A 20,035-nucleotide genomic window follows, 5' to 3' on the forward strand; every position below is an offset into this window, starting at 1 on the left:
CAGGCCAGCATGTGGCACACTGCATTGACAGGTCCTGCTGTGAGAAGAATTTTAAAGTTAAAAGCTGCATGACTAGGAGATCAGTCTTCAGTCGACAACGCCATTTCCAAAAAAGTTGGGACCCTGTGAAAAATGTAAATAGAAAACAAAACGCAATGATGAGCGAATCACGTAATTCCTACATTTCATTTAAAATGCTTCAAAGACAACATATCAAATGTTGAAACTGAGAAATTGTATAGTTTTTTGAAAAATATATGCAGATTTTCAATTTGATGGCAACAACAGATTACAAAAAAGTTGGGACAGGGACAACAAACCACTGGTGAAATTGTGTAATGCTTAAAAAAACACCTGGTGGTTAATTTGCAATAGGTCACTGAGATGATTGGGTATAAAAAGAGCATCTCAGAGAGGCTCAGTCTTTCAACTCTGTGAAAGACTGTGCGAGCAAACAGTGCAACAATTCAAAAATAGCATTTCTAAACCTAAATTAGCAAGGGACTTTTGCTTTTCATCATCTACGGTACACAAGAACATTAAAAGATTCAGAGAATCTGGAGAAATCTCTGTATGCAAGGGGCAAGGCCAAAAAACAGTATTTGCTGGCTGTGATCTTTGGGCCCTCGGGTGGCACTGCATTAAAAACAGACATGATTCTGTAGTGGAAATCACTGCATGGGAACACTTGTGAAAACAGTTTGGCGCTGCATCCACAAATGCTAATTCAAACTCTTAAACAGAAAGAAAAAAACATATATAAACAAGATCCAGAAATGCTGCCACCTTTTGAAATGAACTGAGGTAAGGTGGAAAAGTGTCCTGTGGTCAGATGAATCAACATTTCAAATTCTTTTTGGAAATCATGGACATTGTGTAGACCTGTCACCACTAAACACATTTGGCACGTTATAATATGAAAAATATGACAAAGGAGACCTCGAACTGTTGAGCAGCTGAAACCTTATATTAAGCAAAAATCTTTCACTTGCAGAACTATAGCAGTTGGTCTCCTCAGTTCCCAAACACATACAGTGTTGTTAAAAGAGGTGATGAAACACAGTTGTAAACATGCCCCGTCCTAATTTTTTTGGAACGTGTTGGCATCAAATTAAAAAAACAATAACATTTCTCAGTTTCAACATTTTATATGTTGTCTTTGTACTATTTTCAATTAAATATAGATTTAACTAATTTGCACATCATTGAATTTAGTTTTTATTTACATTTTGCACATCAACCCAATTTTTTTTTTAAATGGGGTTGTACATCAAACTGTCATAGTGTTATATACAGTCAAATGCACTACCCCTGGTGACATTACGTTTTGTTGATTTTCTACAGGGAACAAACATGCCAGTTCTTCTGTAAAGTTTGGAATTCATTTATTTGTTGGGTTTAATAAATCAAGAAAAAACAGCACATATACTGTACATGAATACATAAAAAGTGCTGGAACTTTTGCACAAGCCTCACTTTACTGTTAGGAGTAAATTGTGCATTAAAATCTGGAAAAGTGTGCTCTCTGTAGAGTGTATCCTCATTTTCACTTTACCTTATTACTCTTTCCTACACAGACTCTGTTGAAGTGATTTGCAATTTTGGGAACCATTTAAAAACATTTTCACTTTATATCCCAACTGATTCTATTGGCCCATGTTTAATCTTGAGATCATGCACTGTAGGCCTTTACAGTGGTCCAACACTGCAAAACATCACATGGATAACTACAGCAGCCATGTTCTTTAGAACACTTTCCTGTAATTGAAGCTCCTGGTGGTCTATGAATGGTCGTGTTTGATAGGTTGCTACCTGTTTTAAACTTTACATTTTGTGAAGTGTAACATTTCCTCTGAGGCAGCCATAAGAAACTTAATATAGTAATTAAGTTCTAGATGTTGAAATTCAAATAATTATCATATCCCTGAGAAAGAGGGTTTGTGTATTTACCAATAGACAGTTGAGCCAAAAACCTTATGACTACTTAAAGATGAAGCGAATTAGCTGATTATCTTGTATACAGTTAGTTCTCATAGTCAACGTGTTGGTTGAGGGAGAAATGGGCAGGCCTACAGACCTGAGTGACTCTGATGTGCCAAATAGTCTCTGAATCTCTGACATGGTGAGGTTTGTGAGGTGTTTCTGGTCAGCAGTGATGAGTACCAAGTGACAATGACAGATGTGTGAGGGCAGTAAAGGCTATCCTGTCTGGTCCAAACTGCCAGAAGAGCTATTGTGGTACAAGTCACAGAAATATTTAATGATGGTTAGGGGAGGAATGTGTCACAACACTGTGCATCGCACCCTCCAGTGTCGCCACAGACCAGTTAAGTGTCCATGCTAACCCATGTTCACTCTCAGAATGGACCTCAAAGCAATGGAAGAAGGTTGTCTGGTCTGATGAGCTGCGTTTTCATTTACATCACATGGAGGGCTGGTTGCATGTGCACTGTTTATGTGGGGAAGTGATTGCACCATGATGCAGATTTGGAGAGAAGATAAGACGGTGGAGGGAGTAGGATACAACGCTCTGCTGGGAAACTCTGGGGCCAGGCATTCGTGCGGATGTCAGTGTGACACATGCCATTTTACAGCAAGAGCATTCCCAAATGGCAGTGGCCACTTTCATTTGGATCATGTGCCATGTCCCACTCCACACACTGTTCGGGAATGGTTTGCGGAACAAGACAAAGAGCTGAAAGTGTTGCCCTGGCCTCCAAAATCCCCTGACATTAACCCGATCAAGCTTCTGTGGGACATGCTTACAGGCCTCAGTGGATCGTTTTGGAGCTGTTTTGGCACCACGCTGTGAAGCAACTGCATGTTTTGGCTCATTTGCGAAGACTATTCATCGTTACAATGGACGCAAACATCATTTGATGGATTTTTTAAGAAGAAGAAGAAGAAAAAAAAATATCTGCGTTAACCCAATATGTTTCACCTCCTCCTCTGACCACCCCCACCCATCATCCAGTGAAAACAGTCAACTCAAAAACTTTGTACTTTAACAAATCGGAAATACGACAGAATTGAAGGGAAATTCTGATATTTGTTACATATTGCCTTTAAGAAAAGGATCACTTTATACAAAAGGTGAAAAAGAACATAATGGCTTTTAATTCATTTATGTACAAAGAATACAAAACATGAAATGGAACATGGATTTTCCCACCCATCACACAGCAGAAGTAAATGCTAACCTGTGTAAGAGAAAGAAAACAAGTCAAATGTCTTGAATTAAGAAGCGGAATAAGACAACATGGGGGAAAAAGTTCAGGTTCAGAATATCTCCTATCCAGCCACTTCTTAGTCATGGTTTCACACACATGGCCATACAAATTAAATGTTAAAAATTATGGAAACAATGTCTACAGCAAAACACAAAATTATAAACAAAAAAAATGGAACACTTACCAGATGAACTTTCAACAAATTCATTTGTGATGAGACTTCTTTGCCGCAGCCTCTTTACGACCTTGTTTCAAGCCCTGGAAGAATTGGTAAATTGGTAAATTGCAGAAAAAAGTTGATGTAAGCAAGCTTCATAAATCATGTTTTTTAAAAAGTTGTTTTTTTGGTATAACTTTGGTCAGTGTAGTGAATATCAAATGACTGAAGACCCTTACTAAGTAGTATCCTGTGTGGTAGCCACTCATGTACCATGAAATCAGCATGCTGCCTAAGGCCTCATCATCCTGCAACATATCTGGACTCATTGGTGGCGGAGGTGGGATCATCTGGAGGTGAAAAGCTTTTATTAGTTGGGTATCCTAAAGCAAAGTTCTGGGCAAAAATTAAATGTACATAATCTTCCCCTTACCCCAGATAGAGTAAATAAGACATTTGGGGCCCCATGTTTGCTTTTTTGCACTGAAGCTATGTAGGCAACATAAAAGCTGCTAATACTGTTCATAGTTGTGCAAGGTATTTTAATACAATTTAGTAGATAAAGTCTATGATGATTTAGGCATGCAGTCTGTCCATTTCTAAGATGGTGGCTGTAAGGTTCTAATACTGGAGCTACATTAGCCTTGTAGCTCCAGGGCAAAACTAAAGAAGCAAACTATGGACATGATTTGGTGTAAAAGAATATGTATTTCGGATTAGAGAAGTGACAGTCAGTAGGTGTCAATAGACAGCGAACCACATAGTGTCTCACCGGTGGACCAGGAGGAATCATTGGAGGCCAGCCAGGGAACGCAGGTCCAGGATCTCCTCTCCTTCTGTCAGACTGAGGAGAACACCTTCTTAAACACACTATTTTGGGCAAAGTTTCACAAACCATTTTGTATATTGTAAACCAAAACTGGATGTAACTGAACATCTATTGATTGAGCTCGACTGTTCAGTCATACAGTTCTACAACCCCAATTCCAATGAAGTTGGGACGTTGTGTAAAACATAAATAAAAACAGAATACGATGATTTGCAAATCCTTTTCAGCCTATATTCAATCGAATTCACTACAATGACAAGATATATAATGTTCAAACGGATAAACTTTGTTTTTTGCAAATATTCCCTCATTTTGGATTTGATGCCTGCAACACATTCCAAAGAAGTTGGGACAGGGGCAACAAAAGACTGGGAAAGTTGAGAAATGCTCAAAAAACACCTGTCTGGAACATTCCACAGGTGAGCAGGTTCATTAGAAACAGGTGAGTGTTATGATTGGGTATAAAGGGAGCATCCCTGAAGGGCTCAGTCATTCACAAGCAAGGATGGGGTGAGGTTCACCACTTTGTGAACAACTGCATGAGCAAATAGTCCAACAGTTTAAGAACGTTTCTTAACGTGCAATTGCAAGGAATTTAGGGATTATCATCTACAGTCCATAATATCATCAAAAGATTCAGAGAATCTGGAGAAAGACAGAAAACCAACATTGAATGCCCATGACCTTCGATCCCTCAGGCGGCACTGCATTAAAAACCGACATCATTCTGTAATGGATATTACCACATGGGCTCAGGAACACTTCAGAAAACCATTGTCAGTGAACACAGTTCGTCGCTCCATCTACAAGTGCAAGTTAAAACTCTGCCATGCAAAGCGAAAGCCATATATCAACAACACCCAGAAATGCCACCAGCTTCTCTGGGCCCGAGCTCATCTGAGATGGACTGACGCAAAGTGGAAAAGTGTCCTGTGGTCTGACGAGTCCACATTTCAAATTGTTTTTGGAAATCATGGACGTCGTGTCCTCCGGGCCAAAGAGGAAAAGGACTGTCCGGATTGTTATCAGCACAAAGTTCAAAAGCCAGCATCTCTGATGGTGTGGAGGTGTGTTAGTGCCCATGGCCTGGGTAACTTGCACATCTGTGAAGGCACCATTCATGCTGAAAGGTACATACAGGTTTTGGAGCAACATATGCTGCCATCCAAGCAACGCCTTTGTCAGCAAGACAATGCCAAGCCACATTCTGCACGTGTTACAACAGCGTGGCTTCGTAGTAAAAGAGTGTAGGTACTAGACTGGCCTGCCTGCAGTCCAGACCTGTCTCCCACTGAAAATGTGTGGCGCATTATGAAGCGTAAAATACGACAACGGAGACCCCGGACTGTTGAGCAACTGAAGTTGTACATCAAGCAATAATGGGAAAGAATTCCACCTACAAAGCTTCAACAATTAGTGTCCTCAGTTCCCAAACGCTTATTGAGTGTTGTTAAAAGGAAAGGTGATGTTACACAGTGGTAAACACGCCCCTGTCCCAACTTGTTGCATCCATCAAATTCAAAATGAGTGAATATTTGCAAAAAAATCAATAAAGTTTATCTACTTGAACATTAAATATCTTGTCTTTGTGGTATATTCAATTGAATATTTGTTGAATAGGATTTGCAAATCATCATATTCTGTTTTTATTTATGATTTACACAACGTCCCAACTTCATTGGAATTGGGGTTGTAGTTGCTGCACTTTTGGCCTTTTGATATTGTATATGTGACATCATTTTACTATCACACATTACAGAAAAGCTAGAAATCTTCAAGGTTATGTTCTGTAATAACACTGGCTAAAACTGGACAACTCAAAAATCCCACTTCAAAAAAGTGTTCAGACATTTAACCATTAATACATTTTAAATGTTCTTTAGGTTACTTTATAAATCTTAAACAAAATTATTTTTATTTCACAGAAAAGCACTTTTAGCACAACATCATATTGATGGTTGACCCTTTGTGTGAGAACAATTCCATCCATCCATCCATCCATCCATCCATCCATCCATCCATTTTCTAAGCCACTTCTCCAGAGTGCACTAAAGGCACTGGGGCTGTTTTTCTTACATTGGTGTCAGTGAGCTTGTACTCAGTGATGGGATCATGAAATCAAAAGTGTAAAATGGCATTCTGGATTAAAACCTTCAGAGGTCTGCAAAGAAACTGCTAAACTGATAATGATCTTAAACACACAAGCTGCCTATTGAAAAAATACTTGGAAAAAACAAAGTTCCAGTCTTTTCAAAGTAATGTTTAAAATAAACACATTTCTTACACAAGGATCTTTATACATATTAAAGTATAGCTCGCGTGTCCAAATACTTTTGGGATCACAGTATGGTTTTAAGCAAAGTCAGAGTGCAAACAGAACAAAAATGATTTAAAGTCTGATCTAAAGACTGCTAATATTGCTTAAGTCAATGCCATGGTGAAACCACAAATCAAGAAATAAGCACAAGATTTACTCACTGTTCTGAAAGGAGGACCAAAAGGGGGGGCAGGTGGAAAGCCAGGGCCCCACATGGGGGGGCCCATTGGACCTTTGCCTTTAGGTTTGTGTTTCTGTTGACTAGACTGGTGTGGAGTAGAAGATCTATCACTTTCCTCTGTTGAAGACTCAGCCTCTTTCAACTGCAATTGGAATGGTTAACAGTTAACATGCACACTTTTGTATGCTTGATCAACACACATGAAGAGACAATGAATGGGACGCATACATCTGTTTTTTTCGTTTCCTCCTCCAAATCTTCAAGATCTGACAGAAGGTCCTTCAGATTTTGCTCCTCCTCATTACCATAGTCAGTGTAATACACAACACAGGTGCCCTTATCCGAGTCAATTGAGGAAACAGTCGCAGCATACACGTTTCCATCCTCAGACCAGAACGCATAACAGGAGTCTCCAACTTTCCACTGCAAAACACATTACGGAATCTTTAAATCTGGGCCCAGTTTTCCAAAAGCGTCTTACTGTTAAGATCATTACTGGTCGGGAGAGCATTCAGTGTGATTCTCTTATTTATTTAAGAATCATCTCTGTGCTAAAAGGCTTTCAGGAAGCCCAGTAAACAAGAAAAGGTAAACAATAAACAAGAAAAGGTACAACAGTGGAGGCTGCTAGAACTACCTCTCTGTCAGGGGACGCATTACATCTCTTTCTGCTTTTGCTCTTTTTGTTGTTTTTTCGTTTATTTCCAGGTTTCTCTTTTTTAGGTGGAGCCATTTCATCCTCCCCCTTTAGTGCGTTCTGAAAAAGAAGAGAAAACAAGAGACAATCCAGAAGACTGCAACAAAAAAGGGAACATTTAAAGATATTCCAGTGCATTCATTTATGAAAGACAGATAAGAATGGGTATTATCAGGTTACCTTGAACGACACAACCGCTTTATCATAGGCTTTTATCAAGGCAGTGTCATCCCAGATGTCTGAATCTTCACTCTAAAGAAAAAGACGACAACGATGACTAAACTAATTTATCCTACGTGTGATAACCCAGTGTTTCTCAACCCTGAGGTTCCTGAAGGCCCATTACCCTGTACATTTTAGTGCCTTTCCTTCCACTTCAACTCAATAATGGGCTGTTAATGAGCCGATCAGTTGGATCATGTGTGTTGAGAGCAGAGAAAACGCTGTGGTAAACTACTGGCTTTGATACTTTTGACAATACAAAACACATCTTGTTGTAATTATAATTACAAGTTACTGAGGGTTGTCACCTCAGCCCTGAAAAAACGGTGTGAAATCTTGATTGTGGTTTGATTATTCACTAAATTCAGCAGGCAAAAAGCTATGCTGATGGTGCAATCTAAGGTAGACAGATGTCAGTTCAGTTACAGAACCTGATCTTTACAGTTAACATTTGACGTGATGCCTAAAAATGCCCAAAGTTGCCACCAGCAGTGCACCTTTTCCAAACAGTTGCTTCTACGTTAAGAGCCAAGTGAATCAACCAAACCCATTCTACACGCTGTTTGCTTGGATAAAAACAAGCAGTTTAAGCTTCATTAGAAAGACAAACATGAAAATTCATGGACATTTGGTGCACAATATTTTTTTTTTCTCTTGGACAGGCAAACTAAATACCTTGACAGGTGGCAATCCTAGATGTACCTACGTGCTTGCCATTTCTAATTTATCCTTATATACACAGCGTATTCTAGTTTATTCTAGCGTATTCTAGTTTTATTGTGCTTAAATCGTTAAGTTAGTCTGAGCACCAATAGCATGCCAAGCGACAATTAGCCTGGCCTAGCTTCCCTAGCCAGCAGTATGTTATTAAATAGTGTTAGTGAGTCTATCTAGCAAAACTTCAACTCGTGTACTTCTTAGTCTCCATGTAAGGTCGCTTACCTGCCCAGCTCCACGACAAAATACGACTTCATTCGTTCCATTTGCCATGAAAAAACCCGCACACGAACACAACAAGGAGCTCCTTCAGCAAAACACCGGCCAAGTGCAACATGCGCCGCCGAGCTTGATGACGTTCGAAACGCGCGACGAAGTAGGCTTGGCTTGGCTTGAGAGGGCTGCTTAGCAACGCGCTGCTCGATTTTATTTAGCGTCCAAACGCGAATCGCTGTTTTCCTAAAAGTCCAGTAAAATCTCCTAAACCCGTCATGATAAATGCTGCCTTAAGCACGTTCGGCGCTCAGGTCGTGTTGGCTACGTCCAGCGACGAGAACCACCCGCCAGAAAACATTACCGACGGGTGAGTGTGTGTGTGTTCGGGCTCGTGTTGGACGGCACCGCGGTGTCGGTTTAACGGCGCTTAGCCGCAAAACGTTCCCAGCGTTTTACGCTAAAGGGGAACTCCACCGAATTTTCACGGCGGCGTAATTCAGTCACTGATGTAAACAAAGTCAATCGTATTGTTTTTGCTCTGAAACTACACTGTAGAGAAACGGTACTCTCTTAAAAATGGTTCTTCAGTAAAAACAGTGGTTCAGTTTAGAACCACGAGTTCTGTGGAGAACCATTTTGTGCTCCCGTGGTGATTGGTGGAGAACGTGTTGTAATGTTCTAACTATACAGGACCTTCTGAAAATGGTTCTATATAGCACCAAAATGGGTTCTGCTATAGATACAATAGACGAGCTCTTTTTGGTGCTATATAGAACCCTTTACAACACATTCTCCATCAATCCGAAGAACTATTTTACCGCGCAAAGAAGCTTTTAAGCATGAAATGGTTCTATAAAAAACACATGGTTCTCAATAGAACCGTTGCCTTTACAAAAGAACCTTTTTTTAAGCGTGTCTTGTTTTCTGACTTGTTTAGTTATGCATAATCTTGAAAAACTGGTGGAAGTCTTGATTGAACACCTGTCGCTAAGTGATTTTTTTGGTCAGACAAAAGGAAAATGCACTGATCGGTCCAGCGGGTTGTGAAGAAGGCAGGTGGGCTATTGGAGAAAATCAATGGCAGGATGGTGGTCAAAGAGGATCCTGAGAAAGCAGCAGCAATTTATGTTGAGAATGATGTGATACTTCTACTGCATTGAGTGCCCCTGCAGTTTCCTTCTATCTGTCCAACTTCTGCTCCAACAAATGCTTACAGACATGTTACAGCTACACTGTTAGGAATGTGTGCAACATATTCCACCTGTTTCTACAGATAAGTGATGATTTGAATAAAGCATGGATACATTTGTACAGAAATAATGTCGAGCTATAAATCCTCAAGCTCAAGTCAGTAAGTTTGTTATTCAGTAGTAGTATCAGTGCCATCTCTTACTGACAGTGTAAATGTTTTCTCAGTTAGATTGAGTTGATCTGTTGTTGTAGAACAGCAATCTTTAAAAGCAAAAAATCTCTAATGAGTTCAGCCTTTGGGAACTTACTATCTGAGTATTCACTATAGAAAAACAGAGACGTTCTGGATGTCCACCGGGATGTTTCCTCAAGAGTTAATCATTCGATTCCCAGATAACATGAAAGTATCACTTATCTCCGTTCACAGTTTTAATGGTAAGATTTGTACGTATTTTCCTGCAAAGTTATCTTTAACGGTTCTGCTACAGTTCATCAACTGAATGATCTAACATGACCTGAAATGTTCGTCACAGTAAAGCGTTTAAGGATCGAGAAAAACGCACAAGAAGAAGCTGACAAATTTGAAGTCGTAGCAGAGAAAGGTAAGAATATATGTAGTGATGTGCTGCGCTGTGTCCAGTGTTAAAGAGACTGACTCAGGTGCATTTTGTGTTTTAGAGTTTGAACAGACAGAGAACGGTCTACAAATTAATGACATAACAGTGAGTTAAGCTTCCTCCTCTTTTCAGTCATTCCAGCCAGTTCCACTGCTTTTAAAACAAGAACGTGTGTGTGTTTTTCTGCAGCTTGATGGCTCGACTGCAACACACTTGCGGTTCCTCATCCTCTCTGGATATGATCATTTTGTCTCCGTGCACAAAGTGGGAGTGCAAGCTTGAAAATATCCATTTTTCTAATTCTACGTTTCTGGGTTTTATTTGTTTGTTTATTTTTAGAATCACTTAACAGAACTCTAAACTGTACACATTTGTAAAGCAACCTTATATTTCAAATAATGTATAGAGGTCAGTATTGAAAACAATCATCCTATGTTTTCTACAGAATAAATGCTTTGAACTAACAAATCTGATCCTTTTACTGTTATTAGTATTAGATAACATGAAAGTTGGAATTCTCCAGCAATAATATGATTCATTAAGCAGACAGTAATTGGCGTCATCTCTTGAAGAAACTCCAAAAAATAATATGTGATATTAACAAGCAAATGCATATGAGCAAATTCACATACATGCCCTATCTATGCCGCTTATCTTTCTGGGTCGCCATGGATGCTAGAGCCTATCCCAGCAGTCACTGGGTGGGAGGCGGGAAACACCCTGGACAGGGCACCAACCGATCCCACAGCAGACATGTACATTCACCTCTAGTGGCAATTTAGCGTGTCCAGTTAGCCTGACTGTATGTATTTAGACTGTGGGAGAAAACCGGAGCACCCGTAGGAACCTCACAGAGACAGAGGGAGAACGTGCAAACTCAGACAGAAAGGACTCTGTTCGCCTGGGCTGGGGTGAGCAAATTCAACTGTATATGAAGCTAACTTTAATCACAGGTATAAATACATTGAGACTGGTGTTGAAAATAAAAGGCCTGCAAGCATATTTTCTAATGTCTAAGCAGTACAAGTCATAATCTAGAGAATCAAGTTTGATGTAGTTACTACTACAGAAGAGACTCTTAATAAAAGCAAACCTGCTTTTAAAGAACAGTAGTACCACCATAATTGTCTGTATACTCTGAATATCATTTACTTACTGTTTGTAGGACTTTTATAAATGCCTGTTGAAAATAATAGAAATAATAATAATAGAAAATAATAGGAGTTAACACAGACCATCCAAGGGATGCATGTGTGTGGTGGAGGGGTGTGGAGGTCTTAAAACAAATTATGAATTCAGTTACACATCAGTTCATGCTCAGTGCCCATGGAGGACGATCGTTTGTGGAAGCACTACGAGTCTGTAGCAGCTGAGTTTAACTACACAAACCCCCTCTTGAGCCAGCTGACAGGATAGACAGCCCAAGTCATTCACAGGCTCTCCTGGAAGCTATACTTCTAGAACTAGTTCATGCACATGTGCTCTGCTCAGCACCTGGTCGAGTTTACTTTCAGTCAGGACACAGACCGTGATCATGAAGGACTGACGCTCTGATGAAGCGGCCTAAATGAACCAGGTACTATACCGATTCCAATACAGAACCTGTGAAATATGACAGTCTTATAGAGAAGTGCATGACTGCTACAGCTGAAGGTGCCTTTTGGACATGGTCACTGGCAGCTGGGAAACAGCTGCAGAGATGGCTTTTCATCTCTTACATGCATGTTTCTTTTAAACTGAAAAAAGCAGCTTCATTACAGACAACCTTTTGGAATATGTCAAAAAACCTCTGCGAATGAGACAGGAAACCTGAATAAGAGTTATAGTAATTTACTACTCATGACAAACTGTTCAAACACTAAATAACAACTTGTCAGGGATATAAAGTTAGTGTTCTCTCTCCTTCCCATAAAAGAGTAAAATCTAATCCCCAGGAAGAGGAAGAGGGGTGTTGTTTAACTTCACATCCTGAAGACACCGAAACGAGTCTTCTGCGTGGTAGCGTTCAGAGCGGCACTCAGGCTAAGGCCGAGGACGAGGCGAGTGTCTGCAGGGTCGATAATTCCATCATCCCATAGCCTGACAGCACAAGAAGTGAGGGACATCAGAAACATGTTAAATTTACAATATTAACAGTGCAAGCTTAACCTTAAGAAAGGAAAGATATACAATACTTTTTAAAACTTTGGAATCACGTGTCATTCTATTAATTATGGTTATTTTATTTAATAACTTCAGAGTATTGAAATACAATAAGCTAGTCATTTCTTGACACGTTATCTGCCTTGAGATTTGATCAACACTTTTCAAATACAAGGCATAACATAACTTCAATGTCACACAGCTTTCTCAATCACCTGTGTCTTTTATTCCTTCTCGACACATCTAAATATACATTGTTATATATGTTTATTATATTTCTTACAATTTAGTTATGCCTATAAAGTTGTAAAATATTAGCATCATAAAATCAATTTGAATACAACGGTACCACAAATGGGTTTACATTATTAAATACCAACACTAGTGCAGCACGGTGAGCTGTGCAAACTTGGTTTCACATGTTTAAAACCAGTCACAATGCTAGTCAGAGCACTTTGCAGAAAGAGACCCTACAGTGTGGAGCCCAAGCAGATACAGGTTAGACGAGAGTCTAAATACTCTCTCTCCTTTCAAAAGCAACTTGGTGGTGACACACTTTCTATTTAGCCATTTAGCTATTTCTACTGTCTACATGTTTAATGTTGTTGTGGCAATTGGAATAAAAGTATATCTGGTTTAGAAATAATATTAAGGTTTAAAACTACCACAGCAATCCAGAGAACACGCATTAAATATGTACAACAGAGCAATTCGTCATCATTTCTATGAAGTATGTTTCTGGCCTGAGTGTATAATAACAAACTGTGGTAACTACAGTGATTAGCAAATGTTTCATTCTGTGAGGTATTGGAAAGTAATGCGAGAAGAGAAGATTTCCATCTACCCTTTCAATCTAGCAGTTTACCTGGCACTGGAGTAATATGGGTTTCCCTCCTCCTCAAACCGTCTGATTATTGGCTCCTTCAAAGCTGCCTCTTCTTCTGCTGTGAACTAGAGGAACATTTACATCAACAAAAGGTTACAAAACAAGAACAAGGCATTTATTATAAAATACATTCTTGAAGCTTGAAGGAGAATAATCATATGCTTACCTCGTTCCCCTCCCTGGCTTTCTGGATTTTAGTGATGGTGGCTAGCACATTTGCTGCCTGTTCTCCTCCCATCACTGAAACGCGTGAATTAGGCCACAAATACAGGAAGCGGGGACTACAAAAGAGAAATAATTGTGAAAAAAAGTGGCTGCACTGTATATGACAAGAAGCAAGTACAAGTATGAATTAAAATGATTTGACACTGGTCACTGAAGGATCGAAGAATTCTGCCTAAATTAAGACAACTACAATTAAGTCTTAAACAAGATATTGTTTACTAGCTAAGCAAGTAGTAACAGCATGAAGCACCTGAAGGCTCTGCCACACATGCCGTAGTTTCCAGCTCCATAAGATCCTCCGACGATTACGGTGATCTTAGGCACATTGGCACAGGCCACTGCAGTCACCATCTTGGCCCCATCCTTAGCGATGCCTCCAGCCTCATACTCTCTCCCCACCATAAAGCCTGCAGAAGAATACATGGCAGGGATTTACATTAGGGTGGCAACATTATGGGAATTGTGGGCCGATGCCAATATGTACTTCATGTATACATCTGCTAATGTTGACACACAAACATTTATAAAATGCAGAAATATGGTCTACACCTTCATGAAAATAGCATTTCAGAGAAGTAAAATTTGAAAACAGAAATATTTATATTAATGTAGGGTCATAAATGTAGTGAAATGAATAAAGTGCAAGCATTTATTTAATTATTCTGGTCTTGCAGAGTGCAATACATACATTATTTGAATATCAGTCAAATCTAAAAACCTGTTGAAAGCAATTTGATTTTATCATTGTGCTTCCCTCATTTACATATTTTGTTAATGTCAAGTGACACTCTCTTTAAAAATGTGAAGAGTATGCATTACTCTGTTAAAATGCACCAGAAAAGATAACCGGAAACTGTAAAAGATCTTATTCTTCCTTACCTGTGATGTTCTGAAGAAAGACGAGTGGAATGTTCCTTTGGCAGCACAACTCAATAAAATGAGTTGCCTGAAACAAAGAAAACATATTTTAAAAGAATAGAACAGATAGACAGAAATGCTAACTTAAGCAACACAGCTTCAAAATGAAAAGGAACTTCTCAGACAAACACTTTAGCAGAATGATGTCACTCCACTCCTTAAAGGAATTACTGACAACCTACACAAGCAATGATCAAATTAAACTGAGTATCTAAAATTGTGTCAAACACAGTCCACTACAAAGCTTAGTAGTTTTTAAAGAAGAGATACTGGTTCATTATCAATATCAGCCAGTGCCAGTTTCAATATCGGTATCATAAAAAAGAAAGTGGTATTGTGTCATCTCCACAATCTGAGCAAGATTTCAGACCAGGATGCTTATACATAAATATTCAAAACAATACTGACTTTCTTTGCAGATTCAGAGAATAGGACTCCATTGTTGGCAATGATTCCAACTGGATAACCAAATATCCGTGAGAAACCTAGAAACAAGCAGACAAAACAGTAATAGTACTTAAGTCCAAATACAAATACAGTAAAAGTGTGAATGAAGACCAAAATGACATTTGCAAAACAGCACTAAAATGAAACTGTTTATTCATGATGGACTGGTGTTGTGACAGGTCATGTACCTGTTACCAGTGTGTCTCCATAGAAAGCCTTGAATTCATCAAATTTGCTGCCATCAACAATACGTGCTATCACCTGTAAGTAAGTGTCTATGTGAAATAAATGGCATTTACATAACTGAGTAATGAAAGTTTTACTTCAGTGTATTGAACAATAAGACCTAAAGAGAACAAAAACAAAAAGTACCTCTTTTATGTCAAAATTTCGTTTCAAGTTGTCTCCTACAATGCCATAGAGCTCATCTGCTGGGAACAAAGGAGCCTCTGGTGGTTCCACAGTAATCTGAGAATATTTTGGAATAAAAGTCTGACTAATGACAGTAAATATTACAAAGGACATGGTCACATTATGTTTATATGGTATTACATCACATTACCGTGGCTTGGACAAACTGCAGGTATGGGCTATATTTACGACTTAAGAAATTCAAACCAACGTTGTCTGTTCTAACTTGTAAGAAAAACTAAATACCTATCATATATTCTTAAAGTGTGTTACAGTTTTGCCATATCGATCACCTCTAGACAGACTGGTAACACACTTACATCTAATTTCTTCTTGTAGTTCAGATTTCGCACAGCTTTTCTTGCCAGATGAAGGGCATGGTGGTCATCCAAGGCATAGTGATCAGTTACCCCAGACTTTCTGTAGGAAAAAGGAAACAGCAATTAACTATTTCAAATTAGGTACTGAGCACAGAATGTGCCTTAATGCAACCACAAAATATGCTGACAATGCACATGAATTTAAAGTTGAATTCGCTGACTGTAGCTTATCACGCAATCTGCGCAGAGCCTCGCCCTCTAACTGAACGCCTGTAAGATTTAGGGTTTTTAAAAAGTCTGACACAAAAGAGAAATAGTTTGTTCCTACTAAAAGGGGTGTAATTCTACAGAGTAGTACTAAATACTATAAAATACATATGAATCACAAACACAATGTTTTTCTGTTAAGTAAAATATTACTGTCCTCATTCACAAAGACATTTGAAGAAAGCTGAATTAATAACATTTGATGAAATACATATTCAAGTTTTACACAGTGAAGCCTATTATTTTGTATGTTATAGAATTGTGGAGATACAGCAGAGATCACTCGATCCTGTGAGTTTAAACAACGTTATTTCACTGGTAAACATTCTTTCAGAATGTGTGAGATTCTAGTGGCTCTTAGCAACACCTTCTTATAACTCAAAAAAGGGCCACTAAGAGCGGCTCAAACTTTGCCCATTTGAGCTGAAGCCGCACTTCAAACATCTTCACCCTTTTTTTTGTGATTCTCCCATGTTTTGCGCGACCCCTCCTCAACTATAATATACATGAGTAAGAGAAATGCAATGTGTTTTTCCATGTGCAAGGCCCAGAAATTGCACATTTAGTCTCATGCACCAGTTTTATACACAACGCATGAGCAAAATGCATCCAAACTGCATCTGAAAATGTTTAGTACATCAAGCCCACTGTTCTTATCACCTAGATAAAATGCCATTAAAAAATGAAGTGTAATGGTCAACCTGCAGTGAAGGTCTGCTCCCCCAAGATCTTCAGCAGAGACTTCCTCACCTGTGGCAGCTTTTACCTACCAGACAAACACGGATTACAAAATCCAATCAGAGAAAGATTGGTACATTATACTAATTTGATTAGTATACATTATAACCAAATGCCACACCTACTATTTTTCAGTACATTTTCATTTCTCATTAAATAAGTGACACTTTTAAAGTGATAGTAAATGGAGAAAAACAGACGTAACGCATAAGCTTTCATTACTTGCTAGGTATGTTAGCCTTGTAGCAATTTCAAGCACTAAACATGCAGTATTATGGTTGACTGACAACATATGTGGTAAAAGGGAAACTGTCAAAATGTTATTTTACTAAAATCTAACTTTACACAAGCTAATAAAGCCCAACTTTTTCAGACTCTCTACATTGCAACGTACCAGTGGGGGTCCACCGAGAAATATGGTCCCTTGTTTGCGCACAATGATACTTTCATCGGCCATGGCAGGGACATAGGCACCCCCTGCTGTACAGGAGCCCATCACTACAGCTATCTAGAAGAGAGAAGCAATCAATCGGATACTGTTCTAAAAGAATAGATCTAATGCAGGCAAACAAAGGCATGAACAGAGTTACAATTTATGGTGTAAACAGTGTAGAAAGTCTTTTTTCAAGACTAAGGCAGAGTACAGTACAGCAGATCACCTGTGCAATGCCCTCTGATGACAGACGCGCCTGGTTAAAGAAGATGCGCCCAAAGTGATCTCTGTCAGGGAACACGTCAGCCTGCCTAGGCAAGTTGGCCCCCCCAGAATCCACTGTAGATTAAAGGAAAAAAAGATAGTTAGAGTACACTAGTGGCAGCAAGTTCTCTGACCACACAATTTGATGGGATTAACATTATTTTGGAAAGAATTCACAGCATCATGAAAGTTCACCATGATTTGATTAGATCTGAACACAAAAATATGACTACAGGAACTACTTACCCAGTAGTAGAATGCAGACATTAAAACCAATACACAAAGCTTTTCATGTGTTTGAAAACTGCCTGAAGTTGTCAGCCAGAAACGGGCAGATACTTTTTTGAATGTTATTACAATGTTATAATCAATTATAATAACAATTATTGCTTCCTTCACACTGATTTTTACAGCCCTGTTACACACTAATGCTCCAAATTAAGAAAACATATGTATCTGTTACATATCTATCTCACCCAGGTAAATGCATGGTAAGTGGTTCTGCTGTGCAATCTCTTGAGCTCGGAGGTGCTTCTTTACAGTAATTGGATAATAGGTGCCTCCTTTGACTGTGGCATCATTTGCAACAATGACACATTCCACCCTGAAATGAACAGAAGAGAATTATTAATAATTCATACATAATCCATAAAAAAATAAATGAACTCAACAGCTATTTTAAATGATTATGGATACTGGTGTCTAAAAAGTAATTAAAAGAGAATTTCACATTTCATTTCTGCTTGATTAAATTGTTATGGTTGGTTCCGAGTGGTTCAATGTAATATGTTCTGTTCTAGAGAAATGTATCAAGTCAGAATTGTTTATAGTAGTGGTGACAGAAACCAAAGATCCAAAGAGTGCTTTTAAAACCTCCCTCATGGAAAACTATTATGCAAGATGGTTACAAATACCGTTCATGGTGGAGAAGCACAAGCAAGCAAATTAATCCCCAAAGAAAACTTTTTTTTTCCTTTTTTCAAATCGTCTCAGTAAAGACATGTAGGTCCACTGGGCATTTAGGACAATAAATAAAATGTCCATTTATGCACTGTAGATGTTTCAACCTCTGGTTTACTCTAAAGTTTACTCTGGTTCCACTCTTAAAGAAATCCCAATCGGTAAGTTTTCGTACAATGAACCATTTCACACCAAACCAGTCTGCATGACTTTGTTTACATCTCAACCACTGAGTCATGGAGAATTTTGGGGGGGAAATGACATAATTCCCTACCAATCTACATAATTCCCTTTAAACGGAAAAAGTCACTCATCCTCACCCAGACACTCTGCCAATGCCGGTGATGATGCCTCCAGCAGGCACCTCCTCATTATTATACAACTGGTAAGCAGCAAACTGGGAAAACTCTAGAAACGGAGAGCTGCAGCCAAAGAAAACATTTAACGTAGACACAAGCAATGACAAATTCATTTTCAAACAAACCAGGCTGGATTATTGGTCTCTGAGCCCTTTTTTGTTTGTTTTTGCAATATTTACCCCGGGTCTAGCAGTCTATCAATTCGCTCCCGAGGTAAAAGCTTTCCTCTGGATGTGTGCCTTTTCCTTGCTGTCTCTCCTCCACCTGTGTGAAAGGAAATATTGCGTAAACACATCGATACCTTACTGCTAAGGTCACTGTCAAAAGCGCAAGGCACGTCTTTTTCAAACACCAAAGATTTAAAATATGCTTAACAATGCATTTTATTCCTGAAGAGAACTTACCAAGTTTTATATTCTCTGCTCTTTCTTTCAGCTCCCTGACCAGCGCTTGCATACGTTCATAGTTTTCCTACGGTGACAACGTTTTACCAGTGACAGTGTTTTCACACAAGATACAAAAACACATACGGCGGCGAACAAAGCACTTAAAGATGAAAATGAGAGTGCTAGGTAACCTAAAGTAACATGTTAGCGGGAATTTTATTAGGATATTTATACCTAGACATTTTTGCTAAAGACAAACCAGGCTTCGTGTCCTAGCTTGAGGTGAAATGCCTAGCTTTCATGGCGTTTGTATTCCAGTTAACATGTGGGTTATGTCTGTAGACCTTCAGCAGCACAAGGGGCCAAGGACATTACAGCCATACAGCAAGAGCCACTGCACTCGGTCAAACGCCTCCACTCCAGTCCGAGGCTTCAGTTTCGGCCTACCTGGTAAACGGGAGTCTGCACATCGGCCTGGGAGCCGAGAGTGGCGACTTTATCCGCATGGTACAGTCTCACTAAGGCGCTCCTGCTCCGAATGAAGGAGACAGCCGGTCTTAAAATTTGTAGTATCATTTTTCTCACGACAAATTTTGCATCGTGTCAACAATTTACAAGACAAATAAACCGAACCGGTCCTTCGCTTCACGAACCCGCTGGGGCGGTGATATAAACAGAAACCACGCCCCTTTCAGTCCAACCAATGAAAAGTGTGAAAACAGGAGCAGCCCAGGTTCTGAGGGAGCTGGATTGGCTGTGCGCTGGGAAACCACGTTTCTTCACAGGGCAATTCCACCACATTCTCAGAATTTCAAAATTGAGACGAACATTCATTGAGTTGCTTGAAGAGAAACTTACGCACGATTTCCAATTTCTTTACAGTGGTGGTGATTTCCACAATGTTT

General features: G+C 39.2%; 3 protein-coding genes across 3 annotated transcripts; 1 reads left to right on the forward strand and 2 right to left on the reverse strand.

Moving 5' to 3' along the window:
• Positions 1-1,368: 1,368 nt before the first annotated feature.
• On the reverse strand, positions 1,369-8,760 carry smn1 (survival of motor neuron 1, telomeric). Its single transcript, XM_017695536.2, has 9 exons — positions 8,576-8,760; positions 7,592-7,663; positions 7,352-7,471; positions 6,943-7,137; positions 6,695-6,856; positions 4,160-4,231; positions 3,627-3,737; positions 3,415-3,488; positions 1,369-3,200 (listed from the first exon to the last, which is right to left on the reverse strand). Exons 1-8 carry the CDS (start codon positions 8,621-8,623, stop codon positions 3,435-3,437), a joined length of 834 nt encoding a protein of 277 aa, XP_017551025.1. The 5' UTR covers positions 8,624-8,760; the 3' UTR covers positions 1,369-3,200; positions 3,415-3,434.
• A 45-nt stretch (positions 8,761-8,805) lies between these two features.
• On the forward strand, positions 8,806-10,842 carry hspb11 (heat shock protein family B (small) member 11). The gene is made up of 5 exons (XM_017695537.2): positions 8,806-8,933; positions 10,086-10,192; positions 10,291-10,359; positions 10,436-10,479; positions 10,564-10,842. Exons 1-5 carry the CDS (start codon positions 8,842-8,844, stop codon positions 10,654-10,656), a joined length of 405 nt encoding a protein of 134 aa, XP_017551026.1. The 5' UTR covers positions 8,806-8,841; the 3' UTR covers positions 10,657-10,842.
• Positions 10,843-12,188: 1,346 nt separating this feature from the next.
• Positions 12,189-19,812, reverse strand: mccc2 (methylcrotonoyl-CoA carboxylase 2 (beta)). Its single transcript, XM_017695535.2, has 17 exons — positions 19,578-19,812; positions 19,149-19,215; positions 18,924-19,008; positions 18,706-18,807; positions 17,902-18,029; positions 17,388-17,500; positions 17,123-17,236; positions 16,692-16,756; positions 15,724-15,823; positions 15,365-15,460; positions 15,181-15,253; positions 14,954-15,030; positions 14,507-14,573; positions 13,878-14,034; positions 13,569-13,683; positions 13,382-13,467; positions 12,189-12,453 (listed from the first exon to the last, which is right to left on the reverse strand). The coding sequence occupies exons 1-17, from the start codon at positions 19,704-19,706 to the stop codon at positions 12,336-12,338; spliced, it is 1,692 nt and encodes a 563-aa protein (XP_017551024.1). The 5' UTR covers positions 19,707-19,812; the 3' UTR covers positions 12,189-12,335.
• Positions 19,813-20,035: the final 223 nt, after the last annotated feature.

The sequence above is a fragment of the Pygocentrus nattereri genome, chromosome 20 (genome assembly GCF_015220715.1).
Source record: "Pygocentrus nattereri isolate fPygNat1 chromosome 20, fPygNat1.pri, whole genome shotgun sequence".
Lineage (NCBI taxonomy): Eukaryota > Metazoa > Chordata > Actinopteri > Characiformes > Serrasalmidae > Pygocentrus > Pygocentrus nattereri.